The 16,883-nt window shown below is 40.6% G+C and overlaps 1 protein-coding gene across 3 annotated transcripts in view; it reads right to left on the minus strand.

Annotated features, from left to right (window-relative positions):
• Positions 1-16,863, minus strand: part of hectd1 (HECT domain containing 1) — a 34,960-nt gene extending 18,097 nt beyond the window's left edge. The window contains exons 1-14 of one of the 3 annotated variants that reach the window (XM_033988566.2): positions 16,658-16,863; positions 8,957-9,097; positions 8,245-8,391; positions 7,705-7,939; positions 6,254-6,481; positions 5,478-5,762; positions 4,522-4,792; positions 4,045-4,121; positions 3,801-3,899; positions 3,617-3,731; positions 2,877-3,048; positions 2,013-2,151; positions 1,234-1,627; positions 92-355 (exon numbers count right to left, since the gene is read on the minus strand). In XM_033988566.2, coding sequence (XP_033844457.1) covers positions 92-355; positions 1,234-1,627; positions 2,013-2,151; positions 2,877-3,048; positions 3,617-3,731; positions 3,801-3,899; positions 4,045-4,121; positions 4,522-4,792; positions 5,478-5,762; positions 6,254-6,481; positions 7,705-7,939; positions 8,245-8,384 — 2,419 coding nt within the window. In that variant the 5' untranslated portion in view covers positions 8,385-8,391; positions 8,957-9,097; positions 16,658-16,863. The remainder of the gene's footprint in view (positions 1-91; positions 356-1,233; positions 1,628-2,012; positions 2,152-2,876; positions 3,049-3,616; positions 3,732-3,800; positions 3,900-4,044; positions 4,122-4,521; positions 4,793-5,477; positions 5,763-6,253; positions 6,482-7,704; positions 7,940-8,244; positions 8,392-8,956; positions 9,098-16,657) is intronic. The other 2 variants (XM_033988564.2, XM_033988565.2) reach the window with 2 other exon arrangements.
• Positions 16,864-16,883: the final 20 nt, after the last annotated feature.

The raw sequence follows: 16,883 nt of genomic DNA on the forward strand, positions 1-16,883 counted from the left end.
GTCAAATACACCAAAAACGCAGGTAGTCCAAACAGTCATAGTGACAGCACAAGGATTAATAAACCAATTAATTAATTATTCTTAGACATACCAAGTGAGGTCTCTGCGGTGAAGGAATGCTTTGTCCCTCTGTTGGACTCGAACACAAACCCAGGTAGATCCTCCTTCAGGATTGTGGCCTGTTGGCCGTCAGAGTTGTGGATGGCAATCTCTCCCTCCTTCAGACAGGTTAAGGACCAGTTGCCTACACTGAGTTTGGTGGGACCCACAGAGGAGAGGATGGGCTGTGTGGAGGTGACCGGTTTCACCTGAGACCGAGCGCGCTGCAGCTTCTCCAAGAACTCACTACGGGACTCTGAGGGGCAGAGGGTAAAGGGATGTGAGCCTAGTACTTAAATATGGGCCATCTGATTTTCTAACCATAACGGGAGAAAGTCTATTTAAATCTTTCTAACATGTTCCCACCTCTCACAAACCATTAGGTACAATTAACAGATATTTATTTGGCCACTAGCACAGATTTACAACAGCTTTGTTCAGACGGAACAGTGAAGTAGAGGGGAATGCCACTGCACAACCAATCAGCATGCCTCTTTGCAACACGTTTCCAATAGAAAAGATAAATGTGTGAATTTCAAGTTCTGCTTTCACAATACACTTTGAACAGAATTTACTCATTTGACAAAAAAGTTGGGTACTTCAGTTGCAAAAGACACATACACAGTTCAATATATGAAAGCTGGAACCATATGTTTGGTTATTTTTTGGCTCTATGATCATATTTGAGCTGTAAAAGGTTGAGTGAATAACTAAAGTGTTTCATTCTGCTATGTATTCATTGTAGCTCATGGTTTTTTTTAACAATATTGTAGATTTAAAATAGTTTGTGGTATAAATCTGTTCTTGGGTTATTGTTTTAAGTTGGATAAATGAGTTTCAATACTATAGTTTACTGTCTATATTTACTTCAAACATCGAACTTCAAAATGTGTTATCGTGACAGACCTGCATATAAGAGATTAAAATCAGTTACAAAAACAATGAAAGTGAACAAATCGAAGATGATTAAGTTAATTCTGTTAAATTAAATGAGGCTCGTAAGGCTAAATAGATTTATATTTACATAGATTTTATTTTTCTATAATTGAGCAGTCTTTGGTTAGGTCCAGATCTGAGTCAGGATCTTGATCAGTAAACTATACTCTATAACATTACATATCTTGATGTTCTTACCAGAGCTGTCTGACCCTCCCTCTGGACTCCCGCTGCTGTACATCGTGGCCAGTTTCCCGTCGAGGATGAACCGGAACCATCCGTTGGATCCGTTGGAGAGTTCCAAAGCGGCCGCGTCAGACCAGATGTAGAGACAGTCCCTCCCCCGGATCACAGACCAGTCCCTCCAGTGGTAGGGCTTTCCCTGCTGAATCTCCCTGGCGTCCTCCTGGCTCTCCTCCTCCTTTTCAGGTTTTGTTTCGTCCTCGTTCTCGTCATCAGAGGTGGGGCCGGCCAGAGTGGACACTTTGTTGATGACCCCCAGGCGAGCAAGCTGGTCTAGGAACACATCCCCACCTTTGTCCACCAGGTCCCGGATGATCTGCAGGGCCAAGAGGTGCCCGTCGTCATCGTCCTAAAGCAGAGAGGAAAGAGGCGTGAGAGGGCAGTTTAGTGGAAGATTTGATTTGCAGTGTTTCAAGAGCCTGGTACTTGGAGCATACACCATGGCAACAAATTGCTTGAAAGCACAACTCAATGATAATGTGTAATAACAAAGAATTAAGAAAAAATATTAACTACAAGAATAAAAGCTACAGTAAAAATACATCTAAAAGAAACGTGCAAACTTGGGTTAAAAGGGTGCAATGTGTAATTTTTCTTGTCAAGGGAGATTTTTCCTTTGTTATTACTTTAATTTTGTATTGTGGACCATTCCAGCCAGAAACATTCTCCACCTTTAAATATATTCTGAATGAGCCCCCCCTTTACAAACTCATGTATAGAGTGTGGATATTTACCTCTTGGTCCAGTACGGTGGCAGTGATCTCCACTAACACTGTGGGCAGATTGTGTCCGGCCTCAGAGTCACACACCTCCTTCAGAAGAACATCACTGCTGTAATGCACCATCTTACGGATCAGGGCCAGGCTCGCTTTCCTGAATACAACATATAAAGACAAATTAGACATTAGAAAGTAAACCATGAGGAGCCAGGTGAGACCGCGTGTTGCTGGCATGATGTGCTTGTGCAAACTTCATTAATCTTCATTTAGTCGATTTAAATCCACTGTATTCCATTTTTCCATGCAGTGGAACAAACTCTGCCCCAGCACAGATCTATTACACAAGCAGCTCTTTGGGACAAGAATCAGACCGCTGTGTGTATGCACCTAATTATAAATCTATTATAACTCTAATTAGCACAGAATCAGGAAGTAAGGCTGGTACTCTGCGCAATATGACATCACTGGAAATAACTGAATGGACCCATTATTTGACTGAATAATGAACTAATAAAATACCCTTGTGATAAATCCACTCCACTCCCCCGTCACATGGCACTCAAATGTCAGCCACACCAAGCCTCTGGGGCCAGAAGAAACACTGATATACAGTACTGTACTTTATAGAAGGCAGCAACTTGTATATACACTCAGCATATGGCAAAAACTATTAATGTAGTTTACCAAATAACAGTGTTTATGGAGTATACACAAACTGTACATTACCACATAGAAAGCAGAACAGTGTGGGTACATTACAGTATGGCATATATAAATAGTATTTAAAAGTATAGTACCAAACAGAAGGCAGCATGGTGTGGGTATAGTACAGTATAGTTTATACAAGCAGTATTTTATCCTATATAAACAGTATATTACCGTATAGAAGGCAGCATGGTGTGCTGGAAGGTGTGGGCAAACACAGGCAGCAGTCTCTTCAGGTATAGAGGAGCCATCTCTGGATCTCCTCTGGGCTCACTGCTCTCCTCCTCCTCCTTCACATCCTTCTTTTTCTTATCCTCTCCTTTGTTCACTGGGCACATCCAGTCTCCTAAATTAATACATGTACAAATAAGATTCAAAATGTCCCATTTTCTTTTTGGAGACATTTTTAAATAGGTAAGGTGCACTTTATTGTCCCTGTAGGGAAATCTGTCCCTGCATTTGACCCATTCTTCAGTGTCTCTGGATTAAACTTGCATTTTACCCATTTTTCAGTGCAGCTGGAGCATCCAGTCAGGAGCGCTCATCTCCAGACCTAGTCTTGGTCAGGACTACATCAGTTGTAATATTTGACATGTGCATGTTTTCGGTTGATGGAGGAAACCCACCCAGATACAGGGAAAACATGCAAATTCCACACAGAAAGGCCTGGGAATCGAACCCGGTGAGAGTGCCAAGCATTCAGCCACTGTGCTCCACCTATGCGATTAGATTTTTTTTCTCCAAAATTGTGCAGCCCTAATCTTTGAGCAATAGATCACATTTTAATTGAATCATGATTGAACTATAATCAAATCTACATGACATTTAGGCCTCAACCAAAGAGCTCAGTATAAAGGACAGTACAGTCTAAGTCTAGAAGTGCAGTGTAAGTGGAGGACAGTACTGAGACACACCTGGAGACTGCAGGATGGCCACCACTTCACTGTGTCCTCTCTCTCTGGCCTTGTCTAAAGGAGTTTTCCCGTCCTCATCTCTCAAGTCGGGGTTTGCTCCGTGACGCAGCAGAGTCTGATGGAGGAGAACATGGTTAAATTAGACAAAAACATGTGAAGAGTCAAACTGAAGGGGAAGTGGTACCTTTGCCACTTGCGGTCGTCCAAAGCAGGCAGCATAGTGTAGAGATGAAGACCTTTGACCCCTGTTCACATCTGCACCACGTTCACACAGAAACTCCACCTGAAATAAAGATACACCATAACAGAAATTGTGGCCCCCAAACTGTGACTGTGGCTCCAAAAGTGTGATTGGGGCCCCCAAACTGCCTATGGCGCCCTAACTGCTGCCCCCAAACCATGACTTTATCCCCCTAACTGATATTTACCATCTCCTGTGTGCCGAAAGCTGAGGCCCAGTTTAGAAGTGTCTGTCCCACGTCGTCCATGAAGTTCACCTCAAACGCTGCAAACAAAAAGAAAAACTTTGTCAAAGAATTGTCAAAACTATAACCATGTACTTTATTTATTTGGAAAAAAAACAGCAGGTAAAACATTTGAGTGCAGAGTTTTGGAACAGCTTAAATTTAAGACTTCAGCTGTTCGAAAACTTAAAAATGGAGTACAAGCCAATATATTTAGTTTGACATCAGCCTGTTCAGGGACAGCAGGTGGAAATAATCCATTTTTGCTCTAACCTGAACAAACATATTTCCTCTTTTGTGTTGATTAATATTTTATGTACATTGTCCCTGATGAATAAATAAACTATGGATTGATAAAAAATACCACCAGGCAGAATAAATGGTGGACTTGGTAAGGAAGTTAGGCATCCAGTTACAAATAAAATCCCAGACCCCCAGTACCTCCAGTGTCAATGGCATCGATGAGCGCATCTGTGTCTTTGCTTCGGATACAGTCTATGAGCTGCCTGTGGGACCTCTCTCCAGATGAGTCCAGCCTTCTCAGACCCGGGATCCGGCCCGTGGACCCGGCCGTGGACTTGGGCAGCGCCTTCCTCCCCTCGAACAGAAGCACCAGGAGCAGGTCCACAAGGCGCATGGTGTCCAAGACGCAGCGCTCATCTCCCCCCAGAGCTGCCTCCATTGAGTCAGGCAGAGCGGAGCGGAGAAGGTCCTGAGGAGAAACCAGGGTGGAGGTCAGTTAGGGGTTTTATGTTAGGGAGGGCCTATATGGATGTTTTAAAATCTATAGCAAAGTCTACAAAAGTATCTTTGTTGAAGTAATGATCAAAAACAAACTTCTCTTTTGTAATAATAACACAACGTATTTACTGGGACATAAAATAATTAGTTACATGTTTGTGTAATTTATAGACACATAATCAGAGTCAAATATCGGTATTGAGCGTAGATCGGCAGATACTGGAACTGATATATCGTCCATCCCTAGTTTATATGATGTGTGTATTAACAGAGAAGACTAGAGTGGATCATAAAAAATATAAACCAATTTGATCAAAGATAGCATCTTTCGTATTACATTTCACACGTTCTTTTGAAGATAAAACCACATTTCCTAAAACAAAGTAGAAATGAAATTAATAATTTAACAATAGGAGCGCTGCATGATTTTGGCAAAAACAAAAAAACAAAAAAACAATTGTGTTTGAACTCTAATTGTTATTCTGAATTGATATAACATGCCAACAATGACAGTATCTTTTTTTCTTTCTTCACACTTTAGAGGAAATGTTTTACTTTACATGCCCATACACTTTTATTTTCTATCAGAATCATAGCTTCTCTGGTTATATTTAGTGAACATAAATATGGTGCATATCTGCCGTCCTTGTACTTACATGAGTGACCAGAGGAGACCCCCTGCACAGCGTGGACAGCAGGCTCACGATAGTGGACACCTGGTTGCTCAGTTTGGAGTCTGGGGCTGAGGCAGTGGCTCCAGTGGATGTCCGGCCTGGTTTACACGCAGAGTTCGGACCAGAGGGGGCGCCACCTCCGGCCGCAGCCATCCGAGACAACAGCTCCTCCGACAAGCCGTGTTTGGCTAAAGGAGCTGGATCTACGCCCCGGCGAGTGAACCGGTCAGCGAGAGAGGCGAAGCAGCGCAGGGCTCCATCTGACACCTGAGAGGGGAGAGAGAGTGAGTTACAGTAAAGTACTTTTTCTGATTTATGTGAGAGGGACATCTGGTTGAGTGCTCATCACCAAAGCCAAATCACATTTTTTCTGTCACTGTGTCTCTGGGGAAATTAATGCAATTTCCAAATTGATCATACTTTTACTTTAATAATGAAAGAGGGAAGACATGAGGAGTAGAAGCACATCTTTGTAATAACTTAAATAGCCCAAAGTTCAAATATTTGAATTGCACAGGCACAATTCTAACACAATATGTTAAATCAATGCCAAATATATATTGCTAGATCAAACCCCTGTTACCTGATGACCTTCATACCTGAGCAGGCTGGACTCTATAGTAAACTCTATATTAAACCGTTACCTGTATATTACTGATACCTGGTGTTCTTTGTGCTTGAGCAGACTATTTTAAACCTGTGCATGACTGTTACTGTTGCTAAAGTAAACATGCATGTGCCTGTAGTTTGCCTGTTACCTGGTGGTCCTCATGCTTGAGCAGGCTGGACAGACTCTCCACACACGTCTCCAGTGAAGAATCCTGAGGCTCCATTTTGCTGCAGAGCCGAGACACGACGGCCATGGCTGAGTGCAGAGTGTCTTTGTGGACCAGGTGTCCGCTGTCTCTGATGAAGCTCAGGACACAGTTCAGACCTCCAGCCTCAAACACTGCTCCGGACTCACGAGTACAGATCAGCTCCAGCACCTGAGGGGTGGGGGAGGGAGAACAAGAGAGAAACAGAGAGACAGAGAGAAAAAGAGAGAGACAGAAAGAATGAGAAAGGAAGAGAGAGAAAGAGAGAGACAAAGAATGAGAAAGGGGGAGAGAGAGAGAGAGAGAAAAAGAAAAAGAAATTGAGAAGGATATTAAACTATAACAATTTATTACAATAAAAAGGGTAGACAATAACGATATGTAGCCATTATCACAATTTGACTGAATATTCCAAAGATAATCGCCCTTAGAGATAGACCAATATATCGGGCCCATGTATTTTACCATTTTACCAACCGGCTGCCCAAATATACATAAGGAATAACTGCATAGTGTTATTTGATCACTTAACTTCAAAAAGGTACAGCAAAAATGGGACTACACAGCTCTCTTATCTAGTTTGTAGTAAAATGGGTGAGTTTGTACTAAATTAGGTCATGTGAGGAAAATCAGCCCAACATATCGGGCACTGATTCGTCTGGGTTCTAAACAAACGCCATCAGCCATGAACAAAAACAAGAAATTAATCGCCATTCTCTTTTAGATCTTTGTTGTTTTTACTACAATAACAGTTCAATGGTGTACTGTACATTAAACAGAACACCATACATATTCATGAGCAAAATGGATTAATAATCACCAAAACATTATCATTAATAGCAATTATTTTGGCACAAATTTTCAGTATTTTCCCATGCCTAGATGAGCGGGACAGAACCAGAATACATGCCGACAATAATTCGCCAATGGGTGGGTTTCAGACTGTCGAATGTGATGATGTCATACTCCAGACGGGGCAGAGACAGATTTCTCTATTGATTACATTGTACGTTGCCATGAAATATCCAAAAGGTAAATACACAAATGTTGACCCTGATCATTTCTATTAGAGACTAGACCCAAGAACTCACTGTTACAACAACATCTGTTTGAACAAGATTCATTTGAGTGGCTCCATCTGTGTTAAATATGATTGGCCTGTAGAATGTTATGTCATCTGAAACCCAGCAATATGGTGGAATCTATTTGTAATATCCAGCACCAAAAAGCTAAAATCTGAGCTCAAACCAGAAAGGAAGTAATATCATTTTGGTCTCTTGTGGATATAAATGGGATAAAGTGTCATCTTGGAGGAGGCACCGGGGATTTAAACTCATAGGTCAAAGATCCTCATGTCTGCTGCTCCCTACACTCTCCACTTTCTGCCTCCATACCTTGACACACTGCTCAGCCAGGTCTCTGCTGGTCCTGTTGTTCAGCTCCACCACCACCAGTCTGTTACATAGGGCTTTGATGGCTCCCTCCACTCCCACAATCCTCCTGGTGCACTCCGCAGACACGTCCAGATAATACGTGATGGCCCGAGCCGTCACCTCAAGAACGTTATCGGGAGCACTCTCATCGAGGAAGATCTTACACAGCGCTGGCAAGAAGGTGCGAGGAGGACAGCTGCAACAGAGGAGAGATAAATGTACAGGAGCAATGGAGGAGAGGAGAAGGTCAGGGGATGCACAGGAGAATGTCACAGGGAGCAGAGGAGAGGGTCAGAGGATGCACAGGAGAATGTCACAGGGAGCAGAGGAGAGGGTCAGAGGATGCAGAGGAGAGGGTAAGATGGAGCAGAGGATACAGAGGAGAGGGTAAGATGGAGCAGAGGATACAGAGGAGAGGGTAAGATGGAGCAGAGGATACAGAGGAGAGGGGGAGAGGATGCAGAGGATCAGAGGTTGTACTATATCACATGGTGGCCTTACGTCTCAAAGCAGCGGTCCACATTGTCGGACATCAGCAGTAACATACAGAGCTGCTCCAGAGCAATGAGTTGCATGTCCCGTTCATCTCCCTGCCCCATCTGCAGCCACTCCAGCAGAGTGTCGGGGTCCACGTCCGCCATTTTGGCTCTAAACACAAAAGCAAGGGTGACACAAGAGCAAGAGTGAATATTACCACTACAAGATGGACCTGATTTTTTATCAGAAGATTCACAACAAAATGGTAAAAATTTGAAGCTGGAAGCTAAAAATAGTCATTCTTTTTAGATTAAAGGCCCTGTCAATTCAGAACAACTTATTGTTTCTAATCCAGGCAATGCAGCTTGAAGTGCATGAGACAGATTCATATGTTCCAATCCTGACTTGGTTTGATGGGATACATCAGTCATGTTGTCATTTATTTTTATTAACCTCATCTACTGTGCTATTCCTTGTTCACATTATGGCTGCCATGTTTGTTATGGAATTACGTCTACGTATGTCAAATCTGGTGCCCGTGTTGAACCACAAACTTAAATTATGAACTTGTATATATAATGATGTTAACCGTTTTTGTAATATTAGTCTAGCCTGTCAGATGGACTTTTATTTGATGTAGTCACATGTTTTAACCAATTCAATTTAATGTCTCAGTTTGAATAAAAAATAAACCGGTCAAACACAGCTCAGAATTCTGCCTGGTCACATGACTCACCTGGCTCCCCGTTGGCTGCCGCGTCTGGCTCAGCGCCCAATCACAGCTCAGGATTCTGACTTTTTGGGATTCATCCAACCAATGGGATGGAGCGGAGGCGCAGTCGCTCACTAGGGATTCTGGAACATGTAGTCTTCTCACCTGCACACACAGAGAGCGCCAATCAAAATACAGTAAAACGTTTCACTAATCCACACATCCAAGGCTGAAATCTAAAATAGATTCATCACAGTTTATGGACTGGATGGATACAGATGTAATTTAGTAACTGAATAACCATTATCAGGAATATTTATGCCAACCAAAAACACATGTCTTTAACTTCATATTCACAGGGCTTACGCAAACTCTAATACTCAAGCTAACCTCAAACCAACAGCCCAATGGATTAGCAAAATAGTGGTAGTGGCAGAGTGGTTAACAATAAAACACATTTTTAAGAACCATAACTCCCTCCACAAACAAAACCTCCTGTCTTATTCTCCATAATGCTGCTAACCCTATAGTTTAGAGTAGTACAACCATGTTCTGGAATGTCCCAGTGTGTCAGATGCCCTCCCTGTGTCTCCATGGGGTCTTATTCTGCATAAAAATTGTTAACTCTGTAGTTAAGATCTGTACAAACATGTTCTGAAATGTGATTATTGCAATAGTTTGTCAGTTCAGATTTCAGTCTTTTTGTCAGTTCTTCTGGATTTGGTTAAAATGTGAAATCCTGGTATTAAAACATAAATCTCAAATCTGATCACAATGGTTCAGCCCTAGCTGAGGGTGAAGTGCTTTGCCCATGGACACATTAGCAGTATATTGGAGTCTTGTGTCTCCCAGCTCCTGCCTCAGCCTGACACACGTGAAAATGATCCGGAGTGTTGCATAAACAGGACTGATCTGAGGTCAGGAGTCAGGGGCTGTTCATGATGTTAACAGCTCAGAGGAAAGTAGGGTACAGAATGAACCATACCACATACCATACACCCTTTTGAACAATGGCATTTACTGTTCTGGTTCATTTATTTATCTTAAAGCACACACATTCTGCAAAACCATCAGAACTTTTAACCCTGTTATAGTTGTTTCTAGACAATGAGTTCTTTTTTCATCACTAATACGATTGTTTAGAAACCAGAGAAATCGATGGCCGATAAACTTTTGATAATTTTCTCAAAATTTGATAACTTAAATGGACAACAAAGTCACCCGCACTTATCTCTTCACACCAAACTATTAATATAAAGCTTTTGTATACTCTTTAGCCAGCAGGTCAAAACAAAATATCGGCCAATGCTGGAGATTTCAGGCCGAGAGCGACATGCTAAAAAGTCTAAATATCGACCCAATATACTAGTCTTTATCTAGTCTAGTCGTTTCTTCTCATTGACCCTGTGAAGTTGTATTTGGAGTGATTCATGCATGTTTCATCTTTATTCTTCTGCATTCAAGACTTCATTGCTCTGATATATCCCCGTTTACACCTTCACTTGTTTGATTATTCAAACGTGAATCACTCCAAATACAACTTCAGAGGCTCAATGAGAAGAAAATGGTTAAAGATCTGAAAAAGAACAGTTCGTAGAATAGATCTAATTGAAAATCAAACTAAAAGTAATGTTAATACATCATCTAATCAACTCTAAAACATAATCAGGCCATGATTTGATACAGTTCCTAGTGTAGTTGATTTTGTTGCAGAGTATTGTGGGTACTTGAGTCTTCTAAGCCTCCTGAGGCAATCTATATAGAACAGACTGGATCCTATTAGACTGTAATCGTCTTCTCTCCTCCAGCTCCTCATGACTTCCTCCAGAACCAGAGTTTTAATAACTTTTTCAATGGCTTTCCAGGTTTTCCAGGAGGCTGTGGGACTGTCTCTCTTAGGATGAGCCTGTATCTGGTTTAGTCTTTCAGCCTTTAACCCTTCAAGTATCCAGTGTCCAGTGTCCAGACTTCAGCTAAATTCAGGTCACACTTCGTAAGACATGACTTGACTTATCTTATTGAAAAATGATCTTGTGAGATTTTTTTTCCAGGTGTGTACATTTGGCTTGGACATAAAGGGATGTCGAGATACACCTTCTTAAGAAGCCATTGGACAAAAAAGCAGAACTACAATGAAGGCTACAAAAATAAATCAATCAATCAAATCAAATCTAGTCAGTATAAAACTGAACTGACACTATCAAAAAAACATGTCTCATTCCACCCCTAATAACTATATTTTTTACTATGAAAAAATGTCTTAAATTGGCCAGACCAGAACAAAAGTAATTAAGATAGCAAAAAGGGAATAAAGCCACTGAATGTTTCGATAAGATCCAAAAACAATATTGGTTAAAATCTACATGCAGACTTCAGCCGTACTCAAAGTGACTCACACTCCAAGTTTCACATATTAACTGTATATTACTGGAGTTTTAGTCAATAAAATTCTGTTTACTAATACAGATTTTTTTTTTATTTTCTCACTTTGATACGGGAACTTTTAATCCAAGATCTCCTAATTGTCTAAAAACTGGCTGCACTAGAACTGAAATGGAAGAATAAAAGCTTTCGGCTATTTTGCTTCCCAAAAATGAAATACATTTCAAAGTCATGTAAAACTGGATAGATTGGTGCCACTGCAGAAGTTTAATAATCTGGAGATAAACATTTATAATCACACCTGCTCCTGTTTTTAATGTTTTAAATAAACCTATGCAGTTTTGTTTGTTTTTGTTTGTATTGTTCTGTATTTGAACAGGGCTCTCATGAAAGAGTCAGGTCTCTCATTCAGCTCTCTCTGTGCAAATAAAGAGATATGAAAGTGAAAAATAGATTCCATTTAAATGCCTTCAACTTGTGCTAGACATTGCTGCTGCTCATTTGAGCAGTTTGGGCCACATCTGTGGTCATTTCCAGAATGTTAACTTAAAAATGAAAGAAAACAACATTTTAAAAAAAATACATATTTAGCTTCATCTGTCAACTCCATTTCATGGATTTATTTAAAGAGGAGTATTTTTTTTTAGCTTTTTACCATGTTATAATGTTGTTCCCTCATCAAAAACATGCCGGCAGAGGTAAACGGGTTAATATGCTGTTTTGGGCACATATACCATTTTCAAAACAAAAAAAAAGAAAACATGGTAATCTAAATATGTCATGTGTTACAGTTAATACTCCAAAGAAGTAAAATACCCCCTCTTTAATACCCTATAGAAGTCAAATACCGTCTTTTCAATACCTCACAGATTTCAAATACCTCCTTTTCAGCACCCCTTAGAAGTCAAATACCCCCTTTTCAGCACCCCATAGAAGTCAAATACCCCCTTTTTAATACCCCTTTAATACCCCATTAATGTTGTAGTAGACAACACCATTGTATAGAGGAGATCTGATCCTTGCGTAATGGAATTTTGCTTCCCTTCCATTAGCAGAGCAGTCACACCTTTGGCCAATTGTTTAAAATGCACCAGTTTGAAATCATCATTGTGTTTTAATGTTTAAGGAATGTCCCAGTGATATAATATACAGGTGAGAAATGTGAACAGAACTCAGTCAGGTTCACACGGCTTCTGTCTGGACATGTTACCCATTGGTTCATTTAACAAAGAATATTGAAGTTAATGCCTCAATTATCGGCCATAACATTCCAAACATAACATTAAGAATCCAAAAATATCCTTCAACAATTATATACACAGTTATAATTATACACACAATAATATACTTGACATGTTCAGAATTATATGTAGAATGACACTAAAACCAAGACACTTTTCTACGCTAGGTAAAGTACTGAAAATCAGATACTATAACTGATACTAAAACTAGTATCAAAACTAGATACTCACCGTTCACAGGTATTGATACTAAAAAAGTCACATTGATAGGACAGAAATGAACGTTTCTTTAAGATCTTTAAAATGATCATGAGCTGTATCAGAACAAGTATAAGACTAGTATACACCCATGGATCACTATGGAACCTACTGGATACTGAGGGATTACACAGGTATAAGGCCACATGGGAATAGAAAACAAAGTACTACCATTTAAAGTGGAAAATCACAGTGTATTGATTTTCAACATGTTTTTTTTTTTTTATTATTATCATTGTGGTTTCGGTATATAGTATCAAGTCTATTCCTTTGTATCAAAATCAAGCTTGAATTTTGTGTATAGTGACAACCACTGTTCCCTCTAAGCTGCGTGTGTGCGCAATTGCACACCGCTGACACGGTCTCCGCGCACAGAAAATCTGTGCTGCGCACAAAAAAAATCGAACCGGAATTGAAAAAATAAACACACAACAATTCATTCTGCGCTATTTTTCAATGTGAGACAGTGAGTGTGACCGGGGACGAGCTGCTCCAGCCAATTATGTGATTCACATACGTATTTGCGCAGCTTATCCACGTCATTGACAGGCTCCTCATGTCCCGCTCCTAGTGTTTTAGCCGATGTGACCGATGTGGAGTGAAGACTCGCTAATGATGCTAAGTGTTTAACCCCTTAACGTTTCGACGGCCCGCCCTCGGCCAAAGATCCACGCATAAAATTATGCCCGCGTAATTGCGTAATTTTACGCACTGTTTTGTGGCAGTTTTGCGTTTTAAACATGACGAAACGGACAAAACAAAGGAAGTACGCGACCGAGGACACAGCGGATGTTTGTACAAGTTAAACTAGAGGCATCTCGGACCCGGAGCGGTTCGTGGAACCGAGTGAAGATCTCATGGAGTCAGGAGCAGAGGACCTTATGTGCTGATGGACTGGATGCTGTTCCTGATCGGTAAGCGTGGTTTATTCTGCTATTGACTTAATTGTGGGTCAAATATGTATTATGTGTAATTATTAGCATTAGCTAATGCCAATCTATGCCCCTCCGACCACCACCAATCATCACGCACACACCACTTGGGTGAAGTGTCTTGCCTAAGGACACAATGACAGAAGTTGGTCCGAACGGGACTCGATCCTCCAACCTCTGTCACAGTATGACTGTCACACTGTCACATATACAGTGTATTTTTAGTTTCCAGTGTGTGTTTGTTTACATTTTGAAGTGTGTGTTTGTTCAGTTTGCAGTGTGTGGTTTGTAAATATATATTTATTTTGACCCATACCACTAGTTTTGAATATATTTTATATACAAATACACATTATATATTGTGTTTTGATATGATATGTAAATGTACAGTAATAGAGCAGCTGGGTGTGCAGATACAGATTCCTGTGTGTATTGGTCATTGTCTGTCACTAGTTTATGAGTTGTAAAAATCAAATGATCGTGTCATATACTGAAAAAGAGTTAACGGACTGTTTCCCAGACACAGTAGGACAATCTCACTATGTCACAGCAAAAGCTTCACACAACGGCTTATACTCATAATACAAGTCAGAGCTTTATCATAAAAATGTTAAGTGTGTTTTCAACATTGGAGTTTACAGTTGTCTTGGTTTGGTTGGAAGCTCATGTTTTGCCATAGTTCAAATTAAATATTTATACTTCCAATAGCATTAACATACTACACAGGTCATGAGCAAGATTTTTGTCATTTTTATTGTATAAGTGGCTAAAGCACTTAATTAAAAAGTCTTATAACAGAAATGTAAATGCGGTGATTTGATTCTTTTAATAAACCATTTAACTTGGATGGATTCGATGCAGCATGACCACAGTGCGCACGTCTGATGTTGCTCACAGTGGTCCATGGGACGCTCAGGGAGTTTGTGTGTTTGCTCAGACTCGTGAAAAATTAGAGGGAACATTGGTGACAACATTAATCTACATAAGCTTTTAAAACAAATGTGTTACAGAACATTACCAAATAAAAGGCCTATACTTTCTATGCAGGTTCAGTTTGGAATTAGATACAATTGTTTGAGTCTAATAATAGGGAATAGAATTTCTCCCATAATCCAAGCAGCTCTAATTCTCGTTAAGGTCAAGAGGTTATTAAGCATGCAAGAATGTAATATTTTGTAAATAGTTAGTTATATATATATATATATATATATATATATATATATAAAAATAACTTAACGATTTTTCATGCGTTTACTGCTCCTTGACCCTACGACAAACATATACAAGTAAGGTAACTTTAAATTAGTCCTTAAGGGAGCAGTTATTGTTGGCTGAGAGTGATGAAAACAGAACCAGCCAAGTCACACATAATGTAATGATTCATAACAGCTGCATGACAAAGCAGGAGGTCCATCAGAATATGGGTCAAATCTGGACACAAACATGACTCCTTTGTCAAAAAGGTCACACAGCACAGACCATGGCGAGATAAGCAATCCATATTTCAATAACTTTATTTCATAAAATATTTTGGTGTGTAAATGTAACTTATGGCCTCTACTGAACAAAAAAACAACAACACTAGAAATAGACAGATATTTAGATATTTTAGCATATTGGCTATTGGCCTTAAATTTCCAGAATATGCTGATATTTTGTTTTGGGTCAATCTGCAGCCTAAAAAATACACACAAAGCTTTATATTAACATTTTAATACAAAGTCATAACTGCAGAAAATGTGGCTACAACACTCTCTTTGTATGTGGTAAATAAGGGCTGTGGGTGAGTTTGTAGTCAATTTGAATTACATAATTTGGGAAAGAGTATCAAAATGTGCAAAAATCAGATCAATAAAAGGTCCTATATTTAACAAATTTGATTCTTGTGAGCTTTAGGCTATGTTAGAATATAGTTATCTCCTCAACAAACATACCTGGATTTGTGTTTTGTTTCATTCACACCATTTGAATAGTCCTGGTCTGCATCCCCAAACTCAAGATACTCTGTTCCACCTTGCGTTGTCATGTAGTAGTAATTTTCAAATTATCAGCTCCTTTTACCTTTAGGAAATTCCAGGGCTGAAATCATCCAAATGATTCTAGTGAAGGTGTATGGATCTTAAAAACACAGTGGAGCATTTCTTGTATTACCACATGAGTGTTTTCAGTTTGAGAGAAGAACTCTGCTTAAGTATGCAGGGTTTGTGTATTGAAGATGTGTGAATGAAACACAACCTTAGGACATAGATCAGAAAATAGCCTAATATAGACCCTGTAAACCTCATAAAACCCCATCAGACACGGTCACACCTAAGAGGATAGAGCCGAGGCACGCCACGACCCGGGATAAGCCGCCCGGGCCGCTGTTCTGTGGGGTGGACGGGTTCAAGGCACAGCTACACCGATAACAGTGAGTTAGCTCTGTGATAGCAACATGCTAACGAGCTACTGGACAAAACAGCGCTGACAGTCTCCTTTTCACGTTATAATTCTTTCAAATATCACCAGACACAAAATACGAGACCACAAAAACAAGGTTCAGATTGTGTCGGTGCCTGTTGTTGTCCAGAAGTAAAATTTAAGAGCTGCTCTAAAGTTGTTGCTAATGCTTTGCGGCTAGCTGATGTTAGTTAACGGCGTCCAGCTCACGTAAGCATCTGGAAACTGAATAACTTACTTTATAATAAGTGAACTTTGTTGAACATGAGAGCTTTAAAGTACGTATTGTCAGACTTTATTTAACAACGTATGTCAATTTGCCACGTTAAAAGCAAATCAAACCTGCGGCCTCCGAGTCAAAAAAAATCAGCGGCGCTCGAGTTCCGAGTGATCCGGAAGGCCGCGTCCTTTTCCAGGCCGCGCACCACGAGAAGCTCCGGCGGCGCTGCGGGGGTCTGGGGGAGATTACTCACCGGATTGTGTTCCTCCCGGGGCCCGTGCAGAGGGAGCGAGATATGGATGGCGATCTCTCGGTCCGGCTGACGGGAGAGCGGGGTGTGTGTAGCGGTGTCGGGGCTCAGATCAGGCCGGTCCCGGTGGCGGAGTGCGGCTTGGAAAAGGTCAGAGTGGACGGAGCCGCCATCAACACAGCAGTGAAATGGAAGCGAGCGGCTCGACTGCGCAGGCGCACATGGGCCA

The sequence above is a fragment of the Periophthalmus magnuspinnatus genome, chromosome 22, assembly GCF_009829125.3.
Source record: "Periophthalmus magnuspinnatus isolate fPerMag1 chromosome 22, fPerMag1.2.pri, whole genome shotgun sequence".
Lineage (NCBI taxonomy): Eukaryota > Metazoa > Chordata > Actinopteri > Gobiiformes > Gobiidae > Periophthalmus > Periophthalmus magnuspinnatus.